General features: G+C 32.3%; 5 protein-coding genes, 2 long non-coding RNA genes and 1 other non-coding gene across 11 annotated transcripts; 4 read left to right on the top strand and 4 right to left on the bottom strand.

Annotated features, from left to right (window-relative positions):
* The first annotated feature begins 60 nt into the window (after positions 1–60).
* Positions 61–3,569, top strand: LOC122521457 (vacuolar protein sorting-associated protein 51 homolog). 2 transcript variants are annotated; one of them, XM_043642216.1, is made up of 10 exons: positions 61–305; positions 381–515; positions 587–808; positions 903–1,498; positions 1,579–1,807; positions 1,891–2,115; positions 2,261–2,595; positions 2,674–2,851; positions 3,198–3,310; positions 3,373–3,569. In XM_043642216.1, exons 1-10 carry the CDS (start codon positions 225–227, stop codon positions 3,479–3,481), a joined length of 2,223 nt encoding a protein of 740 aa, XP_043498151.1. In that variant the 5' UTR covers positions 61–224; the 3' UTR covers positions 3,482–3,569. The 2 variants fall into 2 exon arrangements, with proteins under 2 accessions (XP_043498151.1, XP_043498152.1); XM_043642217.1 differs by lacking the exon at positions 2,674–2,851 and having other exon boundaries at positions 3,373–3,549.
* On the bottom strand, positions 3,365–6,934 carry LOC122521460. 3 transcript variants are annotated; one of them, XR_006304775.1, is made up of 4 exons: positions 5,443–6,934; positions 5,225–5,363; positions 4,888–5,145; positions 3,365–4,600 (listed from the first exon to the last, which is right to left on the bottom strand). It is a non-coding gene; the product is annotated as an uncharacterized LOC122521460 (long non-coding RNA). The 3 variants fall into 3 exon arrangements; XR_006304774.1 differs by having other exon boundaries at positions 4,586–4,672; XR_006304773.1 differs by lacking the exon at positions 3,365–4,600 and having other exon boundaries at positions 4,910–5,145; positions 5,225–6,934.
* A 989-nt stretch (positions 6,935–7,923) lies between these two features.
* On the top strand, positions 7,924–12,670 carry LOC122521465. Its single transcript, XR_006304776.1, has 2 exons — positions 7,924–12,466; positions 12,579–12,670. It is a non-coding gene; the product is annotated as an uncharacterized LOC122521465 (long non-coding RNA).
* A 431-nt stretch (positions 12,671–13,101) lies between these two features.
* Positions 13,102–13,173, bottom strand: Trnaa-cgc. The gene has a single exon. It is a non-coding gene; the product is annotated as a tRNA-Ala (tRNA).
* A 372-nt stretch (positions 13,174–13,545) lies between these two features.
* LOC122521464 (signal peptidase complex catalytic subunit SEC11A) lies at positions 13,546–15,574 on the top strand. The gene is made up of 4 exons (XM_043642224.1): positions 13,546–13,917; positions 14,018–14,127; positions 14,231–14,380; positions 14,461–15,574. Exons 1-4 carry the CDS (start codon positions 13,867–13,869, stop codon positions 14,693–14,695), a joined length of 546 nt encoding a protein of 181 aa, XP_043498159.1. The 5' UTR covers positions 13,546–13,866; the 3' UTR covers positions 14,696–15,574.
* Positions 15,575–16,071: 497 nt separating this feature from the next.
* LOC122521461 (probable cytochrome P450 304a1) lies at positions 16,072–18,148 on the bottom strand. Its single transcript, XM_043642221.1, has 7 exons — positions 18,034–18,148; positions 17,697–17,948; positions 17,435–17,607; positions 17,092–17,328; positions 16,736–17,025; positions 16,379–16,635; positions 16,072–16,295 (listed from the first exon to the last, which is right to left on the bottom strand). Exons 1-7 carry the CDS (start codon positions 18,122–18,124, stop codon positions 16,114–16,116), a joined length of 1,482 nt encoding a protein of 493 aa, XP_043498156.1. The 5' UTR covers positions 18,125–18,148; the 3' UTR covers positions 16,072–16,113.
* Positions 18,149–18,621: 473 nt separating this feature from the next.
* Positions 18,622–20,988, bottom strand: LOC122521463 (TELO2-interacting protein 2-like). Its single transcript, XM_043642223.1, has 5 exons — positions 19,935–20,988; positions 19,717–19,851; positions 19,467–19,628; positions 19,166–19,369; positions 18,622–19,081 (listed from the first exon to the last, which is right to left on the bottom strand). The coding sequence occupies exons 1-5, from the start codon at positions 20,469–20,471 to the stop codon at positions 18,812–18,814; spliced, it is 1,308 nt and encodes a 435-aa protein (XP_043498158.1). The 5' UTR covers positions 20,472–20,988; the 3' UTR covers positions 18,622–18,811.
* Positions 20,989–21,082: 94 nt separating this feature from the next.
* On the top strand, positions 21,083–23,882 carry LOC122521462 (abl interactor 2). Its single transcript, XM_043642222.1, has 5 exons — positions 21,083–21,223; positions 21,705–22,370; positions 22,454–22,789; positions 22,864–23,121; positions 23,199–23,882. The coding sequence occupies exons 1-5, from the start codon at positions 21,211–21,213 to the stop codon at positions 23,360–23,362; spliced, it is 1,437 nt and encodes a 478-aa protein (XP_043498157.1). The 5' UTR covers positions 21,083–21,210; the 3' UTR covers positions 23,363–23,882.
* Positions 23,883–25,794: the final 1,912 nt, after the last annotated feature.

A 25,794-nucleotide genomic window follows, 5' to 3' on the forward strand; every position in this document is an offset into this window, starting at 1 on the left:
TATTTTTTGTCATTTATCTAGAGAAACATTTTAACAGGTTGGTAATACTGTAAGAGCGTTATATAAGATGGCTGCATGACGTTTATGTCGTCATCACAATTGACGATTAATGTCATGGTGAATATAACTATGTTATATGCGAATAACCTAAATCAATGCTAAATTTGAAAATATATTTTGAAAAGTATTATTAATTATAATAACAGTAAATAAAAACTTTAAACATGGGGGAGAATTCTAACAATCCGTATGATATCAATGGACAATACTTTAATCCAGATAGTTACTTAAGAAAATTATTAAAAGTATGTTATGTTCTGTTAATTAAAATCTTTTTAAATTGCAATACGTTATTATTATTAAATTTGTATATTTTGCAGGATTATACGTTAAAACAAATTATGGATCATGCAGCTGAAATTAAAAGTGATACACAAACTTTACATTCGGACATGCAAACATTAGTATATGAGAATTATAATAAATTTATTTCAGCAACAGATACCATTAGAAAGGTAGTTCGAATGGTTTAATATTTATAAATTAATTGTAGATTATAGTTAAAAACGATTTTACAAATTTTCAGATGAAAACTGATTTTAAAGGAATGGAAGATAGCATGGATTTACTTGCTAAAAAAATGGATAGCATAACATCATTTTCCGAACAAATTTCTTCAACTCTACAAGGAACTAGACAGCAAATTGCTAAGCTGTCTTCTGTTCATACTCTTTTAAAAAAATTACAATTTCTATTTAAATTACCGGGCAATCTGAAAGAGAAAATAAATGAAGAAAATTATGCTCAAGTAATATTCTTGATTTGTTACGAAAACAAACATGTAACATTTATTTTTTCAAGATAATCTTGCAAATAGATTTAAAGTATTTACATTGTTTTAGGCAGTACAAGATTATATAAATGCACAACGCGTACTTGATCAATATGGCAACATGCCTTCATTTCAAGGAATTCAAATGGATTGCGAAGAGATTTTAAAAGAATTAAAATCTAAATTAAGAGAACAATTTCATAAGAGAGATGTGCCAACTAAAGCTTTGGTAGAAAAAATAGATCTTCTGTTACAATTAAAAGAACCACCTGATTCATTATGCAAAGAATTTTTGACTCACGCAGAGACCAGATTGTCGGAACAATTAGATATTCTAAAGAATATGTGTGAAAATGATATGATTGAATTTATAGATAAGGGTAGTTCAGGATTTTTAAACGATTTATGTCTCATAGTTGCATCTTATAATAATATGTTCATAAATAGAGTTACGTTAGAAAGTAATGAATTCTCAGATGATTTTGACACAATAGCTGTTACTTGTTTAAATAATTTTATTACTAGAAACATAGGAAAGTATTTTGATCTTATAAGAAAAAGAGTAGAAAATGTAGCCGACACTGCAATATTAGTTAGAGCTCTTGATAGATTTTATAAAAGATTACAGGTCATAAATATGCCTTGCCAAGAAACTGATTTTGCTGGGTAATTGAATCAACAATTTTCATAAATATAATAAGAAATAAATTCTGACAATTTAAGAATTATTAATTATTACATTTCAGAGCAAGTATTGATATAGTTCTAAATGCGGGAAGAAAACAATGCCGCAATCATTTGCATTCCTTAAAGGAACATTTAAGTGAAGCATTAGCTAAAGTGAGACAAACGTTAGCTGTTAAAATAAAAAAAGGAAAACTAAGTCAAGAAGAGGATAGCGGATTGGCAGAACTTCAGGCACTTTTGATTATGCCTATTATTGAAAAAGTTAAAGGAGTATTACAAGATTTACTGGTTTGTCTTTTACTTGACGTACATTTAAAAAAATCGATTTTATTGCGCCATGCAATAATTATTTTTATTTATCACTTAAACAGGCATTTTTACAACCGGATTTATCATTTAATTCAAAGACACAATTTTTATATAATTTCTGTGTGGATGAAGTTAGAGAAGGATTAATTGTTGGATTTTTGCATCATCTAACAGCGATTGCAAGTGGATTCTGTACAGGTTCAGATATTCCAAAGTTTCCACCTACTCTCTTTTTATTACTTAGCAAAATGTGCATTGAGTACAAAGAGAGTAATGTACGGTATTTGGTACGTTTAACGAATCTAATTAAATAATTTATTAAATTTAATATGTATCACATTTTCAATTATTGAATTATCATATTTAATACGAAGTGTAATAATTAAATGTAATTAAATAAATAATTTATTAATTTCCTATTGTATATTTCAGCTGGAAACAACGGATGACCTGTTTAATATCGAACAATATACATCATCAAAGAATATTGTTACACCGGAATTGGAGATATGTGAAAATTTTCAAATGGCAGCCCAAAATTTATTGAATCATTATGTCCGTATTCAAGGCGTAGCTGTCTCACAGTTAATAAGAAAATCTGTTGAGACGCGAGATTGGTTGCACACAATGGAACCAAGAACAGTCAGAACCGTGATGAAAAGAGTCGTTGAAGATATAACGGCAATTGATTCTCAAGTTGCCGCATTGTACGATGATGTAGACGGACAAGTTGACAAAAGTAGCGATAGTAGTCGGAAAACGCATAGGTATAAATATACGTCAGAAAAGATTTATAATTTCATTCATTTCCGATGTTTATTTAATTTATCATAACTTTATTTTAGCGTGAGTACATCAAGGAATCATTATAGATCTAATTGGTCCTCGTACACGCCGAATCGTTTGGATCCTTCGTTAGCACCGAATATTCATAAATTATTTTCGGAACGTATTGAGATATTTTCATCGGTTCAATTTAACAAAGCTTCCATCTTAACGGGAATCATCAAGATCAGTTTAAAGGTAATTGAACGTATCATAATTTATTAATAATATTATACAAGGGACAACGCGTCGTTGACGTACATAGGAAGAAATATACTTTTAGCATGTAAAGTACTTTAATAGGTGCAGGTGCTGTACAGCAGTCCCAATGATAAAATAGCTCAGCTATTATCCACTTTGTATCGCGTATGTACATTATACTCTCGCGTCAGTATAGCTCTCTCATATTGCACGTAATTCGCGATACGCAATACATTTTACACTTTTATACCGTAAAGATTTACTTTTTTTCTCATTACTTTTCTATATATATATATAGAGAGAGAGAAAGAAATTATAATAACTATTTTTGGTATCCTTTCAGACATTTTTGGAATGCGTCAGATTACGAACGCTTAGCAAAAACGGCTTACAGCAGATACAAGTCGATACGCATTATCTGCAGCTTTATCTTTGGAGATTCGTTTCAGACGAAAAGTATGTATCACGAACTTTTATCAAATTTCTCTTCATAAATAAACTTATATTTTCTTTTTCAGCGTCGTTCACTTTCTTTTGGACGAAATTCTTGAAAGCGCAGTTCACAGATGTTTAGATCCGGTGCTTATGGTAGCAACCGTGGTGGACATCATATGTGAAAAAGCATAATTACCTCGTCTATTATAATAGTATTGACTTCTTATAATTTGTACATAATTATTTATAAAACTATAAAAATATTTTTTATTAAATGTGATTATGAATAAATCAAATTTATCTATGCAATATACATAAATATATTTAAATACATAAAACAATCTACGGTGAATTTTGATATAGTAATCGTATCGCTTCATTATAATAATGCGTCAAGAGAACGATATCAAAAATATTTAAACATATCACGATTAAAATTATCATTAATCATACACTGACTCATTTATTTTAAACCGAGAACAATAATTAGTTCGGCAAATAATAGATAGGATCGTTTCTTTTTTCATTTTGTCATCTACGCTTATCGAAATATCGATCAATCGAGTATTATGTTTGAGTACTGTTGATTTCAGTAAAACGACACAATAATTTCTCATAATTTTGTCCTCTTCTCTGTACGTTCAATTTCATTTCAAATTCTTTTATCTCCCTTCTCCTTTCTCCTTTTTTTCGCTATACCATTTCCTTCTCTCTCTTTCTCTCGTACAATGTAAACCCATCAAAGTTGAGATACGGTGTTAGTAGAAAGGTCAAACGATTGTAATAAGTCTTAACCATCTACCACATTCTACACTTCCGAGCTTTACGATCTTATTAATTCTAGGTACTTAATGACTTTTATAATATATATATTACATATTACAATTATCATTATATTAACTGACCAATTAGTTCCACGACTCTATTGTTTTTTTTTCTTTTTCTCGAAAAGAAATATTTCTTAAATAAGATTAATCTCTCATTTCGCGCATGATATCTTTGTACTCTCAAACGTTCTTTCATATAATTATTAAAAACAATGTATAATTTATAAACGATTAAATAAATAAACTAACAAAAAACAACATAAAAGAATTATCAATGATGGAACATCACGTTCAATGACCGGAGAGTCCGATAGCGCGTGGAAAGGTGCCAAGAAAAAAAAATAGGTCAAGAGTTTATGGGTAGCACATCGGGGTACACGACGTCGTACCCCCTTGGCAGTGGCTCGAGTTAATTCGAACTTCCTCTCGTTGGATGAGATTCATTCTCCGAGTATCCGGCGTGGGCCTACGCACCGCATTCTACCTAATTTAATAAACTCCTCTAAATTACCCGTCGGGGCCGTGCCTCGCGACTTAATCACGAATTTCCCTGGAACTTTAGAAACAAAATATCAAACCGAACAAGACAGACTTTCGACTTTCTTTTCGTTATCACGAGTTTGTCTTGAAAGTTACAATCGAATTAAAAGTAAAAAAAAAAAAAAGAGAAAAGAAACAAAAAGGAAGATAATTTCTACAACTTTTCCTTTTTTAAATTATTTTTCTCATTTCATCGAATAAAATAAAACGTCTAAATGTGCTTCTCCTTACTGTTGGATTATTTTTCCAATTCTTTTTTGTCAGTCTATTTTTTTATTTCACATTCGTCAAAGGGCGATCACGATCCTCTCTCTTGAGAGCAATGTTGGTCGAGAGAAATATGCATATGTGGCACACGTGATCAGAAAAAACACCTGTGCATGTGTAACTACTTAGTTACGTACGTTTGCCAGTAGCTCAATTTCTAAAGGCGTATTCCATTCTGGGTTATACTGCCAACATATCTACTTTGCTAATTGATTTTTTTTTCTATAATTCCAAGAAAATAAGAAACAAGTTAGATAAAATATAATTATTCTCATTTCTTTTTTTTCTTTCTACAATTTACCGAGAGACGAATCGAGGAAAATTCAACAAGTGTACGAAGGATGAAATATAATCAATCACCATCTCGTCCTCGTTATCATCGTCGTCGTCGTCGTCATCGTCGTCGTCATCGTCGTCATCGTTGCCACCGTCGTTGACTACTGAAAGTTACAGATATCTCTAACATATGCGAATATCGACGATCATTGCGACTTACGTGTTAGTGCGAATAAAACTTACGCTGGACATTCATTTGTTCATCGAACTATTTCATTTATTCCTTAACACTTCGAGATTTATTCTGGTGTAGTAAAGTTCGACGGTTTGATTCATTAAGTGAATTTGATATAAGTACAAGAATGAGAGTCGTTATGTGAATAATAAGAGGATTAAAGATTTATTCGTTTCGATGAGCGAAGAATATCAAATACAAATGCATACAGTGCGGTGAAAGAAGAAGAAAACATAGAAGAGGCAAGGAGGACAAAAAATGGACGATTGTATATCAATAAAATTAGTTGTTCCTTTAAAATGGATAAAGTGGGCCCGCATGGGAAAACCTATAGAGGGTGGTAGTTGCTCGCATATAAAGTGCCATTATTATGAAATGACCAAAGCATTTGGGAGTTAGAGAAAAAGAAAGAGAAAAGAACAGAGTAGCATGTAATAGTAGTTATATACATTCTATAGATAAAGTGTTGGAAGTATGAGGGCCAGTGCGTGTCTGGCTTATTTGTCGTTTAATCGGCGAACCCGTCCCTCTTTCTTCTAGTTCTCTTCTTCTTCTTCTTCTTCTTCTTCTTCCGTCAAGCTTAGTACCAGACCAACCATTTACTATTGTTTGTCAATTTATAGAGGAATCCATCAAACGATTGATGAGACTCCTGAATGCTCTTCCTTACTTTTTTCTCTTCGCATCTTTTCTTTTTTTACTGCTCTGCGAAAGAATACTCTTCTAATAAATCTAACTGTAACATTTTTTGAGAACAACTTTTGTCGATTGAAGATAAAAGTTCGTAGAAAATATCGGTTAATGATAATTATTTCTTCATCTTCTTTTGTATATGTGTGTATGTTTATTTTTGAAATTCAACATCGATTACACGATTCAACGCGATTGCGTTAACGTATCGGAAATATTCCGAATGTATTTTCATTTCGTTTGATTTTTTTATTTGTTCGTTTGTTGTTTCAGAAAACAAAGGAGAACAATGTAATTTCCTGAAGTTCGATAAAGATGTTTCGATTTGTGACCGTAACGATGGGCGATATGAAGTAACGCTCGTTGTTGCGTTCACAAATCAAACTATCTTTTCTACGCTTGTTATCCCAACGCAAAGGTCTAACATAAAAGATAAATGCTATTTGTTCTATTTTGACTTTGAATCCAAGATATTCGTTTACAATTAAATATCAGATTTTGGAAAATTTTCGAAGGAACGTTTATTTAAATACAATAGAAAATTTTTGGACTTTAATCCAGTCCCCGGGTATATAATTTCGTCCAATTCTGAAATAGAATCAGTCGAGAAGAACTGGACGACGAGGACGACTAAGGAAACGTAAGAACAAAATATCGAATTTGTTTTTTCAAGTACTAAGTAGTAGTGCCGTTGGTGATGAATAAGAAATTCACCTCGACGCTGCTACTTATCACGTGGAAAAGCATACAACACAATTTTAAAAATACTCTACAAAATATATCTCTGTCTAATTGTAAGTTAAATATTTTAAAACGTAACATAAGTATAATTTGTATTTTGCATATATCACGACTCGTACAATTAATAAAAAAAAAAAACTAAATTATTCAATTGGTTTCTTTTTTAAGACTTTACATAAAATCTCATAAGCGATAAAAGAAAATAAGATGAATAAAGCAAGCGATATGTGTCCAGATAAAGAAAAAAATAATAGGGAAAGCTTTTCAAAACTCATCTTCCATTTGAAAATTCGAACTAGATCACGGTGGTGGCAAGAATCGCGCGTTGCCATTGAACAAACGCGTAATCTCGTGATCGTCAGGGCCAATCACGTTGGACGATCCGAGAGCAATGAGGACCGATCGAGCCGGTGAATGGTTTGATAACGGACTGGGTATATGTAGTATGTGTGTGAGCATAAAAGAGAGAAAAATAGAGAAATAGAGAGGGAGAGGGAGAGAGAGAGGGAGAGAGAGAGAGAGAGAGAGCGTGAGAGAAGGAAGGGAAGCATATTGCTTGGTCGATCATTCACTGACTTCGTTCCTCACCGTCCGGCACTGATTTCAATTGGTAAATTGACTTGGAACGGAGAGGGGAAAAAGTAGAGAGAGAGAGGATAAAAATGTTGGGTTGTCGAGGGGTTGAAGGGAGGAGGAAGAGAAAGAATTCGTACCAGTAGGGTCCAGCGTCGTTCGTACTAACCACCGTAGAAAGGTGACGATACTCGTGATGGTGATGGCTATGATGATACGGTGATGATGATGATGATGGTGGTGGTGGTGATCGTGGTAGTGGTGGTAGCGATGATGATGATGATGATGGTGGTGGTGGTGGTTGTTGCGACGAGAGGAGCCTTCTCTTGCAAACCGTTAATAGGTAGTGAACGCCGCTTGAATGCTTAATGCACCGTGTTTCTAGGTTTAAATTGACCAATCATTTCCCGCGCGGCGAGGAGCGGCTAATTACTCTCCTCGCCGGACTATATTAAGCCAATCAAGAGAGGTTTATCGCTCAGTCGTCGATCCACCCTTGTCACGGTTGACCGCGCGTTTTATTTCGAGTTTTTCTTCCATAAAAATCATACACGATATCTACTGAAATCATTTTTTATTTTTCTCTTTCTCTCTCTCTCTCTTTGATTCTGTTTTTCGTCTTCCTCTCGTGCGCGCGCGAATCGCGCGATGCGGGATCGGTCGAAGGGGTTTCGAAGAGAACAGCGGTTCAGTCATGCTCGATCCTTCTACTCGCGATTATCGTATCTCTCTCGGTTTCACATTGATTATATTCTACAGTTTTTTTTTTATGCCTGATCTACCATCTTTTTTTTTTAATATCTATCAATTTCGTATTCCTTATTTGGTTCCTGTGCTTCGAAACGAAGAAGAAGAAGAAGAAGAAGAAGAGGAAAAAACCAAGCGAGCGAAAGAAAGAAAGAAATTGATCTTGGTTTTGTGAATCGATCATGAAATAAACTCTTTTTTTCACATTCTTATTCGGTTGGTATGGTATCGAGATGCAGACGAAAAGAAAAATTATCTTATTCGTCGTTTTCCATGCAAAAAAAAAAAAAACAAAAAAAATAAATAAATAACAAGAAGTGTGCTGTGACTTCGAAATGATTCAGGAAGCGGACAATCTTGAATAGCCCGCCTACTCGAAAAACTTGTCTTGCTGTGTGTGCAAATTAAATAACGAAGGATTTCCGTGTCGTACGCATTTACATATATATATACATTACACGCATACATTTTTCATGTCACTTTCGTTCCGTAAAACCCATCGAAAGTTAAAGATCGTGGGACTTCCTCCAATTGTTTTACTTATTTACGAAGGAAAAACTTGCTAACGTTAGATAATTCTAGTTTCGTATTGACCGAATTTATATTCGCGACGAATAGAAAGAAAAAGAAAGAAAGATAGAGACAGAGAGGGAAAGAGTGAAGGAGAGAGGGAAAGAGAAAGAGAGAGCGAGAGCGAGAACTAGAGAGAGAAAGAAATCAGGATAACACGTGTCTGTCTCTGCCATTGAGAATACAGTGGTAACTTTTCTTCGCAACGATAACGCGAACAAAATCATTGGCTAAAAATATGAATCTCGTTACATTAATAATTCTTCTTTTGCTTTCTTTTATTTGTTAACAATTTATTGTTCATTTCGAACGTTCTTTTTTTCTTCTCTTTATCATTAAAGCGACAAATTCTATTAACAATAAGACGACAGTTCATCGATCATTTTGCGGGCCCATCTTACTTTCAAATTTTACGCGGGCAAGAGAACATTATTGCGAAACTCGATTTATCAAAGCACGAATCTGATTTGCCTCGTAGACGAACTCGTTGTCGTAGTCGACTTTATCGCGTGTGCCTGTTTCATTGTAAATTCATTGTAAAAAATTATCTAGAGAAATACTGATTAAGAAATATACAAAAAAAAATATATTAAATAATAAACGTAGGAACGCGCGCGCGTAAGGTTTATGTTAAAAGAGTGCCTAACTAGTTCGATATGCAGAAAATGACCCCACTGTCTCTCGTTCCTCTATTTCTGACGTCATTGTTCCACGCGGAGGCACATCTTCCGCGTTCGGTTCGCTTCTCTTAAAACTCTCTCGTTCTAATGCGTGGGTCGTTTATACGCATACATATGTATATATTAAACTATAATATGAAGCTAAACGAAGAAGAAAAATAAGAACGAGTTAAAAAAATTATCCGAATGATCCAACGAATCAATGAATTACTATTTCTCGTATATTCTAAGAATCAAATTCAATGAATTAACTTAGCGAAGAAAAATGTTTAATCGATTGAATACTTTTCTTTTTCTAATCGTTTATCAACCTTTTCCATCGCAGTCGTTTAATGCAATGACATACTTCCTTGGCTAACACGAGATTTAATTACAAAGATTTTCCAATAAAAGAGAACAAAAAAATATATATATAAAAGAGAGAGAACGTTATTATTAGAGAAACAACATTTTGTTGTTCTGAAAATACGATTTGCCCTCTGGCAGCGTTTATCGGTTCGACCTCGCGACCTCGGCCGATAGGATAAGAAAGATGAAGACGAAGGAATAGCCCATATAACAATAAATCGTCGTAGGGTCAAGATACCGATTATATTTTCCATCTAAGGACGAGAAAACCCGAGGACGAGATTACTGTCTTGAGTTTTTTCGTAGTCGATCCTCGGTCGTCGTCTCGGTTCGTCGAATGAACGAACCTTCCTTTCGATGAGTAAGCGGAAGTCATAGTTACGATCGTTTACCGCCGGAAAGATTTTGCGCGCGCGCGCGCGCACACGCACGCACGTTTTCCTCCTTCTATAATATTTTCCATCTCTCTTTCGATTCGAAAGGTGAAATTCATTTCCTGATCTACTCCAACGCGAATCTTATTAATTCCGATCTTACAAAAAAAAAAAGTATCGTCAATTATTCGCAAATCGATAAATCCAATTATCGCGTAAAATAATAAAAAAGAAAAAAAAAGACGGTCGTTTGAAAATCTATCGAATAATTCCCCTTCTCTTTTCCCTTTCCCATATTCAAAGATCCTCATTTTCGTGTTAGCTAAATCGACGAGTTCTTAGAAAAAAAATACTACTCCACGTTTACGGTTTGTGCACCACTGGTCGACACTGCACATCATTAACAGGCCGTACCCGCAGACAAGGCATTTTGAAATTGAAAGGGCAAGCTGTTTTACGAACATCGAGAGGGAGCCGGCATTAGTGGGAATTAGCGTTAATTGGTGTTCTTCTCTCCCTCTCCGTGTCTCTCTCTCTCTCTCTCTTTTTCTCTCAAACTCTTCTGGTCCATCCTGCCTTCGTTTCTTCTTTCCTCCCCCTCTCTCTCTTCCGTTGCACTAATACACGAGTATTCATTGCTCCCTTATACACTATATACTCATTTTTCCATCCTTCTCCACCTTTTTCTTCTCTTTATTTTTCTCTTCTTATTATTTTTTTGCAAGAACGATAACACGTCTACAGAATACGAGAAAGAAAGAAGAGAGAGAGAGAGAGAAAGCAACGTCATGCGTGGACACGCATGTGCTCGCGACACGTTTATGTATCCAACCAAATTTGCAAGTCTCGGCCTTTGCCTGCATCTTCTTTTCTCTCTTTCTCTCTCTTTCTCTAATCCTCTTTTATGCAGCTTTACGTCGTCTTCTTCAACGTACAGATGCAACGACGTGTCTTCTCTTTAAAATCTCTTAAAACTTGTTTTTTTTCTTCTCTTTATATTTACATAGATAATCTTTCCATTATAAAATTACGTACAAATCTTTGACGAATAATCTTGCGATCGAGAAAAACAAAACAATTTTTCAATTTGTATCTTATTCGTAATTGAAACACAACGACTAATATCGCAAGCTCGATTTAGCTCGATTTTTCTTGGAAATGTTATCCCTCGATTTAGATTTTAATTAAGTTAAGTGATACGAATGCAATATTAGACGAGAAAACAAATAAATGGATTGGTATACACTTAACGTATCAAAGATTTGATTACTCCGTGTTATACATCGATACGTTTCATGTAAAATAAATCACGTTCTTCTTGACAGCATATGTTCGATTATTTTTCAATCGTTCATTCGGTTGATTCATTTCGACAATATTCGTGAGAACGTTTGACATTTAATTGGAATATCAAATAGCAAGGGTAGATTAGCAACAGGTTCTATTAAGGAATTGTGTGCGTTCCATGAATGTCCGATAAACTTAAATACAGAAAGAAAAAGCTACAGAAAGAGAGGGAGAAAAAGTGGAGAGACGCAGTAGTGGGCGATTTTAATGACTTCTCGAGGTCGGTTCAATGAGTGCTAGTGTTTGTCATTGCATCATTATGGTAGATGTACTCGCCGGTTGGCTCGGTCAGCCCGCCATCGCGGACTAATATTTATTAAGTATATCTCATTTTTACCGTTGAACGAAACGACCAAGTTCCCCTTTTTCCCAATAGCACGATGAAAAAGAAAAAGAAAAAGAAATAAAACGTATCGGTAACAAGAATAATCGTAAAATAGAAATTATTATTGTGCGAATCGACGACGATTAAAGTACGAGAACGTTCGTGACACTTTTTACTGACGCGAATATAACTTCCATCACTACGGCTCTACGTCTTCCTCGTTCCACTCTTTAATTTATTACTTTATAAAATGACAGAAATTATAGAGTGGCACTCGTCATAGTCTTCGTTGTCGTGGTCGTCGTTGTCGTCGTTGTCGTTGTCTCATTCTCCTGTCGATTATCTAATTTCGTTGAACGAACTACCGACAAACCGTGGGCGAACTTAATTAGGATTTTCCTCCTTTCCTTCGATCTAACACTCTAAGTAATCATATCTTCTTTTTTCCCTCTCCGCCCCGCCCCTACTCTTTTCAGAAAGATATTATTCGTTTGAAGATAGCAGCGATATTGAGAACTTTCTTATTCTTGAAACTCAAGAAGCATGGGAAGTAATATTCTATAATTATTAATCGAAGGAAAGACAAAGCATGCCATTGTTGTTGGATTTATGTTAACGAAGGACTGAAGAATATTAGGTAAAGATCTATATTAATTATAGAATCTAATTGTATGATTATATCTTCGTATAAGTCGTTAATATATTTTTATATATTTTGTTTATTTTGTCTTCTTTTTTTCTTTTTTAAGATTGTTCCAGAATTGTAAACAGTGCAATCGAAAAGGGAGATAATTAGTGAAAAATTATAAGCAGACAATGAGTAATACATCCTGTCCTGTTCCTAAGTACTAGTGCCGCAGGAGTGATTAGACTGGGTTAGAAATTACCATATCTCCTGCTGCTCAAGTGCTTATCAATGGGTCGGGACGCACATCTACTTTTTCCTGACATTCCGATGTTACGAGCGACGATATTCTTCAGCGTATTTTAAATCAACATATAATTCTGTCATAGTTAAATATAAAATATCATCCTATTAAAGATAAAATAAATGAATACATGTTAAAAATAGATATTTATATAATAAAGTAAAAAAAAAATTGATTAAAGTAATCAATCATCCTATATTTTTTGTTCAATAATAAGACTGAATAAATAATTAAAATATTTTAACACACTCACAAAAGAAACTGTTTTGCATTATTCATGAAACACTTGCGTACATTTATTTCTTAAAGAACATAAAGAAGATTAAAAAAAAAAAAAGAGCTTTGGAGGAGCTGGGATTTGAACCCAGGACTTTCAGCATGCGAAGCAGACACTCTACCACTGAGTTACACCCCCGATTGTGATAGGACTATATTATCAAATTTAAATGCTCTCTAATTAAAAGTATTATAAAAAGATACTAAAAACTTTTTTATCATTACAATTTTTTATAAAAAGTAGTAATATTAGTTACACTTTTTTTTACTGTCATTAACTTTTTTATATTTCCGGAGAGAAAATAATTGCAGACAGCGACGCTGATACATCAAAATTGAAGTTCTTTGTAAATAATTGAATTTCTTTTCTGTGTGGTTAAACAATGTTTGAAAAATATATATATATAATCGTGAAATGTTTTGTAATTCCAAGAAAAATTTCCAAATTTCCCGCGTTATTTTAAACAAACCTATATATTTAGGTCGCAGTGTGCAAGCGCCAAGTTTCCCTCCGCCTGACCAAGGAATGCAAAAGTACATAGAAGCTCACAAGTTCCCTTTTTTTATCTAACCAGAGATTCATTTTAGTTGCTACCGGGACCACCAGCGGGCGATAGTAGGTATTTAATGCGATGACGGTACAATACTATCAAAGAATACACAATCTGTAATCGTACACACAGTCTTGTCGTTTCCTGTCGTGTATTTACGTGACGTGGGTATCACTGATTGACTTGCTTTGCCGGTTGTGTCCACATCGAGTCAAAGTAGAACAATTTTTTCACGGATCCTTATAAAAATTTACTTTTTTCATTGATACAATATTATCGCCATGATGTTGCAATCAGTATTTGAAGATCTACGTCGGATGAACAAACGACAGGTAAATTAATTCCATTTAAATTATAGTCTTGGATTTGTTCAACAAACACATATGGTCGCATAAGAGTTCGTAGCCTAATAGAATCTTCTTTTATTTGCAGTTCCTGTATCAAGTGCTGAGCTTTGGCATGATCGTGTCATCGGCCTTAATGATATGGAAAGGTCTAATGGTTGTAACGGGTAGCGAAAGTCCCATTGTTGTTGTTTTAAGGTATAACAGTAAACTAACCTATTACGTTTCTTAATGCAATGTTTTATTATTCATTTGTATAATCTAAGTTTGTTATACACCATTTTTTTATTTGATGTTTTAGTGGTAGTATGGAACCAGCATTCCATAGAGGTGATCTATTATTTTTAACAAATCATCAGAATGAACCTATGAGAGTAGGAGAAATTGTTGTTTTCAAAGTCGTTGGAAGAGAGATACCGATAGTGCATAGGGTTCTGAAGCTCCACGAGAAGTAAGTGCTTTATTAAGAATTAGTTAATTACATATTATTTTTCATCTATACGGTTCTCTAAAATTTTAAATATATTTCAGAGGGGACCAGAACAATACTGTTAAATTTTTAACAAAAGGTGATAATAATTCTATCGATGACAGAGGTTTATATGCACAAGGACAATTATGGCTAACACACAAAGACGTTGTTGGTAGAGCAAGAGGATTTTTACCGTATGTGGGTATGGTTACTATTTACATGAATGAATATCCCAAATTTAAATATGCCGTTCTAGGGTGTTTGGGTTTATACGTTTTAATTAACAGAGAATAAGAATACTTTTTTATAGAAAATTAATACAATAGACTGTCATTTGTCGTTTAATCGAAACACGTAATAAGATTAGATGACAATGAATTGATTGAAACGTTTGTACAGGGGTTGTTCGCATGAGTTTCATACCCTTTCAATTGTATGCTGTTCACATATATTTTTTTTCTGTAAAAAATGTATCACCTTGTTAGAAAACCAATGATTGCTTGTGACAGTGGTAAATAATTGAAAGAGTACAAAGGCAGACTCCAGTACTTTTATATTGTGCCACAAAATGAACAATTTCTCAGCTATTAGCAAAATTATATACAAAATAGGATTTGTATGTGCATACACGATCTTGTGCTTATCATTAAAAACAAAAAACCGAATAAACCGATCTATTAAGATTTATAAAATTCATTGTTTAGATAAAGAAAATAATGGTACAAAATATTTTTGAAACACATACCTGGGCGTTGCTCTTAATTTTAAGAATTGTTGCACTATATCACATTCTATCGTTCTTTATGCACTTATGCTTTGCTACTTATAGCAAGATTAATTAAATTTAAATAATTGATGTCAAAGCTATAAGATATATTATCAATTTAATACACAAAAATAAATATAATTTTTATTTATGTATCAGCTAGATTAACAATAAGTAAAATAATGGTATGACAATTATTTGTAACGACTGTTTAATCTTGAAAGTAACAAGTATATTATATTCAGACACAATGGAAATGTTTGAACTATTCAACAGTTTAATAGTGGTTTGTATATACTTAATTAAGATTTTTCTTGTCATTGACCATAAAACTGATGTAAGAATCCTGTTAAGATAATAATAGAAATTGTACATATACTAAATTATAAATCCATTGCCGCTTAAAATAATATCTCATACCATTTATATTCTAAATCTAAAAAAAAGATTTTATTTGCTGTTAATATATTTCACATTCGAACTTAGCTAATTATAATAATAATAATAATAAAAATTATACATGCATAATGTGTGTAAAAATTTTCTAAATTTTTATGAATTTTCTATGTTCACTATACTATTGTAGAATTTCTTTTTTATTTTATCATTATCTATGGTAAAATAGATTAATTAAATTCACATATTCAGTGTAAATATAATATTTCTATATATATATATATATTTCATGCAATGCATTTATTACGTCATTACTTTTCATTCGCTCGTAAGTCTTTGATAGTTTCTAAAATAAGTTACTTACTATCCTTTTTCCAATTATAAACTTATGATTTATATATTATTCGAAATATATCTAATAAGCATACCTAATGAGTAAATACTATTGTTTAAATGTAATGTGCTTAAAATATATGTCACTTATAATTAAATAATATCAGATATTTTCGTTTGTTAGTACCAATATTTATTTGATGGAATAAAATACACTTTAAGTCCATGGTTTTAAACGAATCCAAGTTTCTTTTGGAGTAGTGATGATGCCAGGATATTTATCTTCTAAGTCCGTCGGTTGACCATCGACGAAGTCAAATTCAAAGTTTTGCATTAAAGCGGCAAAAACTTCAAACATCATATACCTCGCGAATGTTTCACCAGCGCACAGTCTATGTCCTAATTTGTTATTTAAATAAATAATTAAGAAATGAAGGTATAGACGATAGACAAATGCAATAAAAATAAAAGATATGATTTACCTGCTCCAAAAGGTAATGTAAAATCTTTATCAAGTTGTCCATCGTCTTTTAAAAATCTCTCTGGTCTAAAATTTTCTGGATCGCCCCAAAAATTGGGATCATTATTCATCTCTGCAAAATTGGTTATCATAGTCGTATTAGCTGGAATGAAGTATCCTTGGAACATCGTATCCTTGGTAGCTCTATGAGCAACGCCTAATGGAGTAATCGTTTCGTATCTCATAGTTTCACGTAGAGTTGCTTCTGTGTATGGGAGTCTATGAACAAAACAAAGTAAACAATAGTCTCCGAATTAAATCCCCCAAAAAATAAAATACATCGTCAATTTATTTTTATTCAACATTTAATTACTCCTACCTATTTCTGTCCTCCCAAGTAGGCATTCTTCCACTTCCAACGATCTCGTGTATTTCGTTTCTCACTTTTTTCGCAACATTTGGAAAATGCATCATTAATTTGATGGCAAACGTAATAACACTTGGTATCGCAGTTGCGCTAGGAAACATGAAATCTAACAGTGTTATTATAAGATATTCTTCCGAAAAAGAAGAGGGAAGATCGCTTTCTTTTAACTTATTTAAATATCTGCCAACAAATCCATATTCGCCATTTTCTCCGTACATTGCTTTATATTCATGCAAATATTTCTGCAATTCGAATCATTTCTAAAGTTAAGCGATACGTTTCAGAAAATACGATTATTTATTATTTACCTTTATGAAATCTATCATAGCATAATTAGAATTAATAATATCTTTGAACGAAAATAAATTTCCAAAGTGACACGTGTCGCCTGATCTTTGGAATTTAATTGCATTTCGACAGAAGTAACGAAGTTTTTCATATTCATTACGTTCGAATCTGTATTCGAACATAATTTCCCATATATTGTTCATAACGAATTGATAGAAAATGTCGGGGAAAAGAGCCAATCCGTTATTATAAATTTTCTATAATAGAAAAATCGAATTCAAAAATAATTCATGTTTCTTCAATTTTTTTTTTTCTTTTTTTTTTCCAAACACGATATGTAACACAAAATGAAATCTAACATACCTTTTCACCTTCGTTTATAGAACCATTTTTTAACAAATCCATTAAGATATTTAATTCCTCTCTACTTTTCATTTCGAATGTTTTGTGTCGTCGACCAAATCCGAAATCTCGCATATGTCGAAGAGCGAATCTTCTTTGTTCTCGCCATTGTTCTCCATCCGTAAAGAATATACCTAAAATTTAATATAATTACCTTTTACATAAAAGAATATATAAACAAATTTATTATAGAAATAATTTTACAAATAGAATATTAAATTACCTAATTTTTTATGGAATGCACGTGCTTTCAAGACATAGGCATCAGTTAATCTGCCATCGAATTCTTCTCTCCTTAATAATTCCTTTATGCTTTCATAGTCATTAGCAATTACCGTAAAAAACGAGCCAAGATAACAACTAATTACTTTAGAGTTTAATTTTTTCGTATAGTAACTCAACGATTTATGTGGAAATTTGTAATTGTTCCATAACAAATGCCAATAAGCTCCTATTATCGGCAATCCAACGATTCCTATTTTATTACAGAACAAAGATAAACGAATGAGTTTATTCTAGCGATCTAGCGTATAAAATAAAATATTAATCAAAATATTTACCCGGAGGTGTTTCTGGTGGTTTACTGGTTGCATACTTGTAATATTCATATGTTAGAAGGGAAATAACAATTAACAGTAATAAGTAAAACATTGTTGCACGCAGTTTCGTCTACTACTGAACAGAATTTGTTGGACATAATAAGAGAGTTTTTTTATATTATTAGCATAATGGACGATTAGATACCTATATCTTTGTCTTGAGTTTATATTCGCTACTTCTGATAATAAATGTAAATGACCTCGTAATCGTTATCTGTTTGGCATGTTTTCGATTTTTCATAGTCAAGAATAATAAGATTAATATCTATATTAAAGTCCATAAAAGAAAACACTCAATATTCGAAGACGTATTTATTCTACATATTTAAAACCAAATGACTTGACATTGAAAGCTAAAATAAGTATACTGAAAAATCGTAAAATGTTAGGCTGAATTTTAAAATTCCATTGCTTTTGATAGATTAATATATTATATGTAATACTTTTATCAGATTTTGTAAAACGGTTTAAGCAAGACGTACTTATATAAAGATAATTTAATCTAATTAACGTTGATGTTTATGAAGAATAAAAATATACGAAGTAATATTATGATAAAAGGTTGTATTTTGAGATACAAATAATATACGTGAACTTTGATCATATCACAAAAAGATTTCTAAGTACTAAGTACAATTTTCTATTCGTTGAATTCTACAAATTTGTATAAGATTATAGATTCTCATCGCTTGTTATCTATTAATCGAATAGTATTATGATATAAAATGACTTAGAACATTTATTCTAGATATTTATTATCACCCAGACATTGTATTTGAAACTTGCTTTTAACCATTACACGCAAACGATCGTCTTTTATAAGAGCACATCCTATATTGGGTGCATATTTATAGAGATAATAAATACAATCTTCTAAATATTGCACTATTTCCATATCAAATGTTGGTATTTTTATTAAATCGAAATGTAACTTCAGGAATGCTGTATACAGCGATATACAGTGTGCCGCTATTCGAAAGTTAAACATCGCAAGATAAGCTTTGCCAGCCTACATTAACAAATAACATTTTATAAATATTTTTTGTTTACACTAGAAATAAAATTCATCTAATTTAAAAGTTTTATTTCTTACCTTTAGGGTAACTTTTAAAGTTCTAAGATCTGTATGATGTTCACAATAATCAGAAAGTATTCTTGCAATTTTTTCACACCATTTGGTACTACCAATATTAAGAAGTTTTGGTAAACTTAACATATAAGCATGACGTAATTCTACATCTCGTTCAAATTCCATATGACTTAATAATATTGAAAGTATTTCGTCTCGTTTAGTCCACTGTAAATATATGCATTAATAATATATATTATTTAATAATAAATAAATTCACAAGAGACATTATATATTTATATATATATAATATAAAGATATGTACCTCAAACATATTCTTATTATTATCATACATGTCCAGCATTTCTAAGATATTTGTTAAACATAAATACAAGGGCACAACATATTTCACATTTCTTTGATGAGCTAGACGTTCTAATGTATAATAAACTGCTTCTGCATAACCAGTATCTATAAATCCCTTTTTCTGCAAAAATATATATCATATCAAATGAAATTATAATATTTGTGCTGATTATATTGTAGCTTATATAATATATAATTATTTTACCAACCAAAGATGGTTGAGAGTAATTTGTAATTTGATATAAGCATTCTAATCCTATGACTACATTTTCGGGTACATAATCATCAATAATTATTAGAGATGTTGGAAGTATCTCACGAATATGCTCGGATGAATTCAATCCCTGTAATATAAATATAATTAATCAATCTTCTCATTAGGAATATCAAATGAATAATTCAAATTAAAGTTTAAATATTAAAAAACCTTTAATTGTTGTAGCATCCATTTGTACCATGCAACAGCAGATGGATAAGTTTTCCAATTGTTACATTGCAATTTGTATCTAAACTTTTCTAGTATCATACTAAGATTATTATTTTCAAATAAAAATTGTGAAACATTTAAATAACAATATAACTGACAGAAACATGCAGTTAATTCTTTGGAGATTGCCACTGATTCTATAGTGTTCCAAATATTTTTCTCATGCATTTCTCCAATCAAGTATATTAAATTCATAGCAAATGTTTTCACTAATATATTATCATAATCTATTCGTATATTATTTTCATTATAACTTTGTATAATATGTTCTAACATAAATTTAATATTGTTTAAATTTCTATCCACTATAATTCTATATTCTCTGAAGTCTTTTTCCTCGCATGGTCGTTCATTGCCACATTCTTTCTGTGGTACAAAATTATTTTCTACAAGATTGATGCATTTCGACCATAGTCCTTCATCCATTATAGTTCCTGCAATCTTTAAGCCTTCCAATTCTTTTATAAGGTTGTCCATTATAAATGCAATGTAGAATTTCGACAGAATTAAAAGTTAATGTTAAAATTGAAATTTTCTCTCTCTTCACAAGCTACATTATATTATATACATAAATTGTTTCCCCATAGAATATCATATTCTTTGTATCTCTTTTTTTCACAAAAACATACAATTCCTCACCTATCCAAGTTAAGAAAATGACAAGTCTTACGTTCTCGACTATAAATTATAATTTGATTATTAAATAAATACGATATTTATAAAACAGTATAAATTATTTAATTCCAACAAAGAGATGCTTGCTATACTTCTATCAGACTATCCCTTTGCAATGCAATTATCGCATTTTATATCATATTAAACGATATATCGAATCGTAAAATTCGAGGTTACTTATGTATTTCACGCATTTTCGATTTATCGATAATCTCGATTAAAATTTTTGCATCCTTCTCTCATATTTCCTTTTATCTTCTGCCAGTGCTTTTAGCTTGCATATATCCTTTTCTTTAAACGCAACTGACAATTACGGAATGTCACGTAAAGTTGGGTTACATTAGGTATCGATGGAAGTGCGATTATTTAGATATATCGTTTATATATCGTTATCGAATGCATACCGTTCGATTGTACCTGTCGTGACAGATAGTTTTGCCGTAAAAAGCGTAAAGTAGATTGTTTAATTATTTTAATCCGAAAATAAGAAGAATCCTGGTAATTATGAATTAATGCAGCAGTAGTAGCTGGTAGTTGCGATATGGCTGAGTATCGTTAGTTCAATTTATATACGTTCAATATATTTCATTTTGCAGCATTGTTTTCACTTCAAAAAAGGAAATGTTCATCTTTGATCTCCATCTTGCTTCTCCTGCATGTTCGTCATCATCCTTCATACATAATTTTTATCGTCTATTAAATACCAAGTCTCATACGTCAAGCACTTAATATTTTACTTCTATTATATATAATCTCTAATCAATTATCTATTTTATTCGCTTTAACATAACCATATTTTTTCCTTCATTTTCTTAATCATAAATCACTAATGTGACTTGAATGTCTTTAATAGCTGTCAAATATGTTCAAATTGAATAATCACAAATAAATATAATTATGATCATACAAAGCATGACTCATATTTTTTTTTATTTTCTTTTTCTTTTTACATTTGTTTCATGAACAATGTCCAATTGTTTCAATTTATTATAAGGATGAACTAAATTTCTAATGCGTTGTATTTTCAAATGCAAGGATCTGGTTCGTATTGCGTGTCTTCCGGAGTAGGCAGTGATTCAGAAGTCATGGCCGAACTAGCGGCTTTGCTGCATCATGAAATTCCTGAGGGAAGACACAATCTCGCAGACAGTCATACTAATCTTGAACGTGTTGCGGATTATTGCGAGGCTAATTATTTTCAAGCAGACAATAAAAGGATTGCGTTAGAAGAAACAAAGAATTATACGACTCAATCATTAGCTAGTGTAGCGTATCAAATAAATACTCTCGCTTATAATTTTCTTCAATTATTAGATTTACAAACATCTCAATTAGCTGAGATGGAAAGTCAGATGAATCATATAGCTCAAACTGTAATGATACATAAAGAAAAAGTTGCTAGGCGAGAGATAGGTGTATTAACGGCTAACAAAATGACAGCCCGTCAATATAAAATTATAGCACCTGCAAATCCTGAAAAGCCTATTAAATATGTAAGGAAAAGCATAGATTATACGATTTTGGATGACATCGGCCATGGTGTACGTAGTAGTGGCACCCCGAGAAGTAAAGAAAGGGGTGGTAGTCAAGGTAGCGTTCAGAGTTTGGGTGCAACGTCTACTGGCTCTGGTTTAGCCGCAGCTATGGTAGGACCTGCTCCTACTACTAAGCCACCGACTCCTCCGCAAACAGTAAGGACTGGTAAGAATGATTCATGATTATTTTGAAGTATTAAAGAATTTTAGTATTATAATCTCTATAATAACCATTTCTTTCATTAATAGGAACACTGAGTAAAGGTTCTCGAGAATATAGAACCCCACCTGCAGTTGCTCCACCTCAAGTTCCTAGTCATTATGCGCCAAATTATCCATTAGGTCATCCACGACGCGAGCGTGGTCCAGGATATAGTACTTTGCCATTGCATGCTCATACAACTTCTCATTCTGTTCACAATGCCAATCATTCTACTCACACAAACAATATGACACAACATACTTCTCCACCTCAAGTGGGTACAGTCCATCCGTTACAAAGTCATCCACAGACTCCACCGCCAGCACCGCCAAGTGTGACAGGAGCTGCAGGATATATACAAGAGCAACATAATAATATGCCCCGTAAGTAAAACTTATTACAAGTTCATTTTTTTAAGCAAGTTTAAGATCATTTAATTACTAAATTATTGTTTTAGCACCACCTTCTCCACTGGTCGGTATCAGTGGAGATATGGCTGATTATAGTGGGCATCATACTTTACCGCATAGATTAGCACATCAAATTAGTCGAAGTAGCGGTGCTAGCAGTCCACCACTGCCACCTCCTCCGCCTCCAGAACAAGAGGAGCATCCTCAATTCGGTAGACCAACTCCTTCGAGCGGTGCTATAATGCCTATTGTACCGGATGAAGAAGATTTGCCTGGTTGGGTGCCCAAAAATTATATTGAGAAAGGTAAGTTTAATTTCTTTTTTTATTTTCCTATGGTAATACAACATATGGATTAATATAATAAAAATGAATCATTTTAGTCGTTGCTATTTATGATTATTATGCCGATAAAGAGGACGAATTAAGTTTTCAAGAGAGCTCTGTCATTTACGTTTTAAAAAAGAACGATGATGGTTGGTGGGAAGGAGTGATGGATGGAATAACCGGATTATTTCCCGGCAATTATGTCGAACCTTGCGTTTAGGCATTTATTATGTATACTTATTAAGCATTTTACGTAAAAGATCAGTATCTAGAATTAAAAGACTGCTATTTTAAGGTATACGCAATGGAGCTTTGTAACTATAACATTATTTGTTATATCATCGATTAGCAGGAAGTTAAATGCGAATGGACCTTTTATGTGAAAATAAGCAGTCGATATCGAGTTTTAGACCATAGAATGAGGTTCGTTGCTTTGAGGAGTAGTTAGTAAAATACTCTTTGGCTCTTCCAGTGATGTTACCATGCATCCAACGTTCGTAACTTTTTTTTTTCTTTTCGAAAAATCAAACACAGAAAACTAAGCCAAATTTTACAATGTTGTAAGAAAATGTATTTTTCTCTACTCCATAATATACTTTTTCTCCTGCAATTATAATAAAGTAGGCGATCTTCGTAAATAACGTGTAAACCCAATTTAAACTGCGTATCATTCGCAAAATATATTTATGTATTTTAGCTATTATTAAAGTACTCAAATAATAAGCAATCAAAATACCAAACGTCCTATCTAGTAATAAAGATTAATGTATTACCATGTAACTGTGTTTAATCACAGGGAGAAAGGGAGGGCAAAGTCAGGAGGGGCGGGGAGAGGGGAAGCTAACTATGGTAAGAAATATCGCCAAAATGCTCGTAAAGCGTCAAACGCTCCTGCATTTTTGTAACATTTTATAGTACCTTTGGTGCAGTATTGTAGCACGATGCGTTTATTTTATTAAAAACAAAAAAATACACACACACACATATATATATATATATATACATACATACATAAATATATATGTAATACTACCTTTAATAATTGTAAAACACTTTGAAAATAAAAATGAAAATCGACAGGATGATTATATTTTATCGTTTCTCTTGATTAAATTAAAGAGAACCTGGCAATTTTCATTATCATCGTGCGTAGGGCAAGGAAAGTAAGTGAATAGAATTTATTAAAGGAACAGTAAAAGAGATCGTTTAAATTACCAACAGACAAGCTTTTTGAAAATGATTATTTCAAATTCTAAAGATTTTACAACTGCGTTTAATTTGTACGTACATAGCCGAGAGAGTGTTTTTCTTGTTTTATTTTTATTTTATTTCTTTATTACGTTGCTAAGGAGACAGTGAATAGATAATTTTATAGATAACGTTTTTAAGAATAGACTGCAAAAATGAATTAGAGAGAACGAGAGAAAAAAAGAAAAAGAAGGATTATTTCCAAGTAGATCGTGTCTTGTTTCTTTTTTTACAATTTCTCAACAGCTTATATACACGTCCTTAGTAAGAAAACAACGTTAGATATTTTTATTAATAGCACACGTGAATTATTTTGATTTCTTAATAAAAACTAGAAGTAACGAGCTTGTTTTATCTCGCATAAAAGAAAGAAAAAAATAAATGAGAGATAGAGAGAAAAAGAGAAAGAAATAATAATCTCATCAAGAGGAATTATTTAAAAAATGACTCTGGCTTAAAGAAGAAAAATATAAATTCTTTTTGATAGGAAAAGTAAGAAAATCAAGTCAATTATCAGAGCTTGAGACCATTTTTATCTATCCTGTTCCTTCTTCGAAAGAGAGAAAGAGAGAGAGAGGGAGAGGGAGAAGGAGAGAGAAGGAGAGTGGAATGGGAAGAGAGGGAGAGAATAAATCCAGGGAGACAAAGTTGGCGCACGTAGCAAGCCAGCTATCTGATCTAATTCGCTGGATTGATTATCCTTACGTTAGCGGAAGGCAGCTCGGAGTCATCTTCGCCTTCGCTATAACGGAAACCGCTTCATTTGATTAATGCTACCTTCCCTGTGGATAACTTTCCGCGTGGTTATCCCGCAATGTAACCCGCAACGTCGAATCCTGAAATATCTCAGCCAATTTAAACCGCGAATTTTCGCGAAACGATCATGAAATTTTCTCATATCGAATGAGAAAACTTTTACTTTTCTCCTTTACCTACTTACATATTTTCTTGAAAACTCTTTCATTCATTTTAATTTTCTTCTCTTTTCTATGTAAAATATTTATTAATCAATATTAATAATAATAATAATAATAATAATAATAATAATAATATGTATTGGATTGTTCGAAAAGTTCGTGCCGATTGATATTTTTACGTAGAATTTTTCTCAAAAAACTTTTCGGACAACCCCTGACGTATGATTGCATGGTTGCCCGAGAAGCTTTTACGAGCGATTTTCAGATAAATGTATGCAATATATTAAATATTTAAATCGAATATACGAGGATGGGTCGAAAAGTTATGAGTCTCGATAAAAAAATAAAAATGAATTTGTGACCGCAAAAAAAAAAAATTGTTTCTATGTCAGGCTCAAAACCTTTCAGTCCGCTAATGTATATATTCATAAATCGGGACGAAATTTCCATGCAATCCAATTACATAAAATAACATTAACAATATTAA

The sequence above is a fragment of the Polistes fuscatus genome, unplaced genomic scaffold, assembly GCF_010416935.1.
Source record: "Polistes fuscatus isolate 324 unplaced genomic scaffold, CU_Pfus_HIC Scaffold4, whole genome shotgun sequence".
NCBI lineage: Eukaryota > Metazoa > Arthropoda > Insecta > Hymenoptera > Vespidae > Polistes > Polistes fuscatus.

Excerpts from the sequence above, each read along its gene's own strand:
- LOC122521463 (XM_043642223.1), bottom strand. The coding sequence starts at position 20,471 with ATGGACAACCTTATAAAAGAATTGGAAGGCTTAAAGATTGCAGGAACT. Across the intron at positions 19,629-19,716 it reads ATTACTCTCAACCATCTTTG|AAAAAGGGATTTATAGATAC; the intron begins GTTGGTAAAATA and ends ATATTTTTGCAG. Across the intron at positions 19,082-19,165 it reads CTTTAAAAGTTACCCTAAAG|GCTGGCAAAGCTTATCTTGC; the intron begins GTAAGAAATAAA and ends TTGTTAATGTAG.
- LOC122521461 (XM_043642221.1), bottom strand. The coding sequence starts at position 18,124 with ATGTTTTACTTATTACTGTTAATTGTTATTTCCCTTCTAACATATGAA. Across the intron at positions 17,608-17,696 it reads TGCATTCCATAAAAAATTAG|GTATATTCTTTACGGATGGA; the intron begins GTAATTTAATAT and ends ATTAAATTTTAG. Across the intron at positions 16,636-16,735 it reads ACTTGGGAGGACAGAAATAG|ACTCCCATACACAGAAGCAA; the intron begins GTAGGAGTAATT and ends TTTTGTTCATAG.
- LOC122521464 (XM_043642224.1), top strand. The coding sequence starts at position 13,867 with ATGATGTTGCAATCAGTATTTGAAGATCTACGTCGGATGAACAAACGA. Across the intron at positions 13,918-14,017 it reads GTCGGATGAACAAACGACAG|TTCCTGTATCAAGTGCTGAG; the intron begins GTAAATTAATTC and ends TTTTATTTGCAG. Across the intron at positions 14,128-14,230 it reads CCCATTGTTGTTGTTTTAAG|TGGTAGTATGGAACCAGCAT; the intron begins GTATAACAGTAA and ends TTGATGTTTTAG.
- LOC122521462 (XM_043642222.1), top strand. Across the intron at positions 22,371-22,453 it reads TCCGCAAACAGTAAGGACTG|GAACACTGAGTAAAGGTTCT; the intron begins GTAAGAATGATT and ends TTTCATTAATAG. Across the intron at positions 23,122-23,198 it reads CAAAAATTATATTGAGAAAG|TCGTTGCTATTTATGATTAT; the intron begins GTAAGTTTAATT and ends GAATCATTTTAG.
- LOC122521457 (XM_043642216.1), top strand. The coding sequence starts at position 225 with ATGGGGGAGAATTCTAACAATCCGTATGATATCAATGGACAATACTTT. Across the intron at positions 516-586 it reads CAACAGATACCATTAGAAAG|ATGAAAACTGATTTTAAAGG; the intron begins GTAGTTCGAATG and ends ACAAATTTTCAG. Across the intron at positions 1,499-1,578 it reads CAAGAAACTGATTTTGCTGG|AGCAAGTATTGATATAGTTC; the intron begins GTAATTGAATCA and ends ATTACATTTCAG.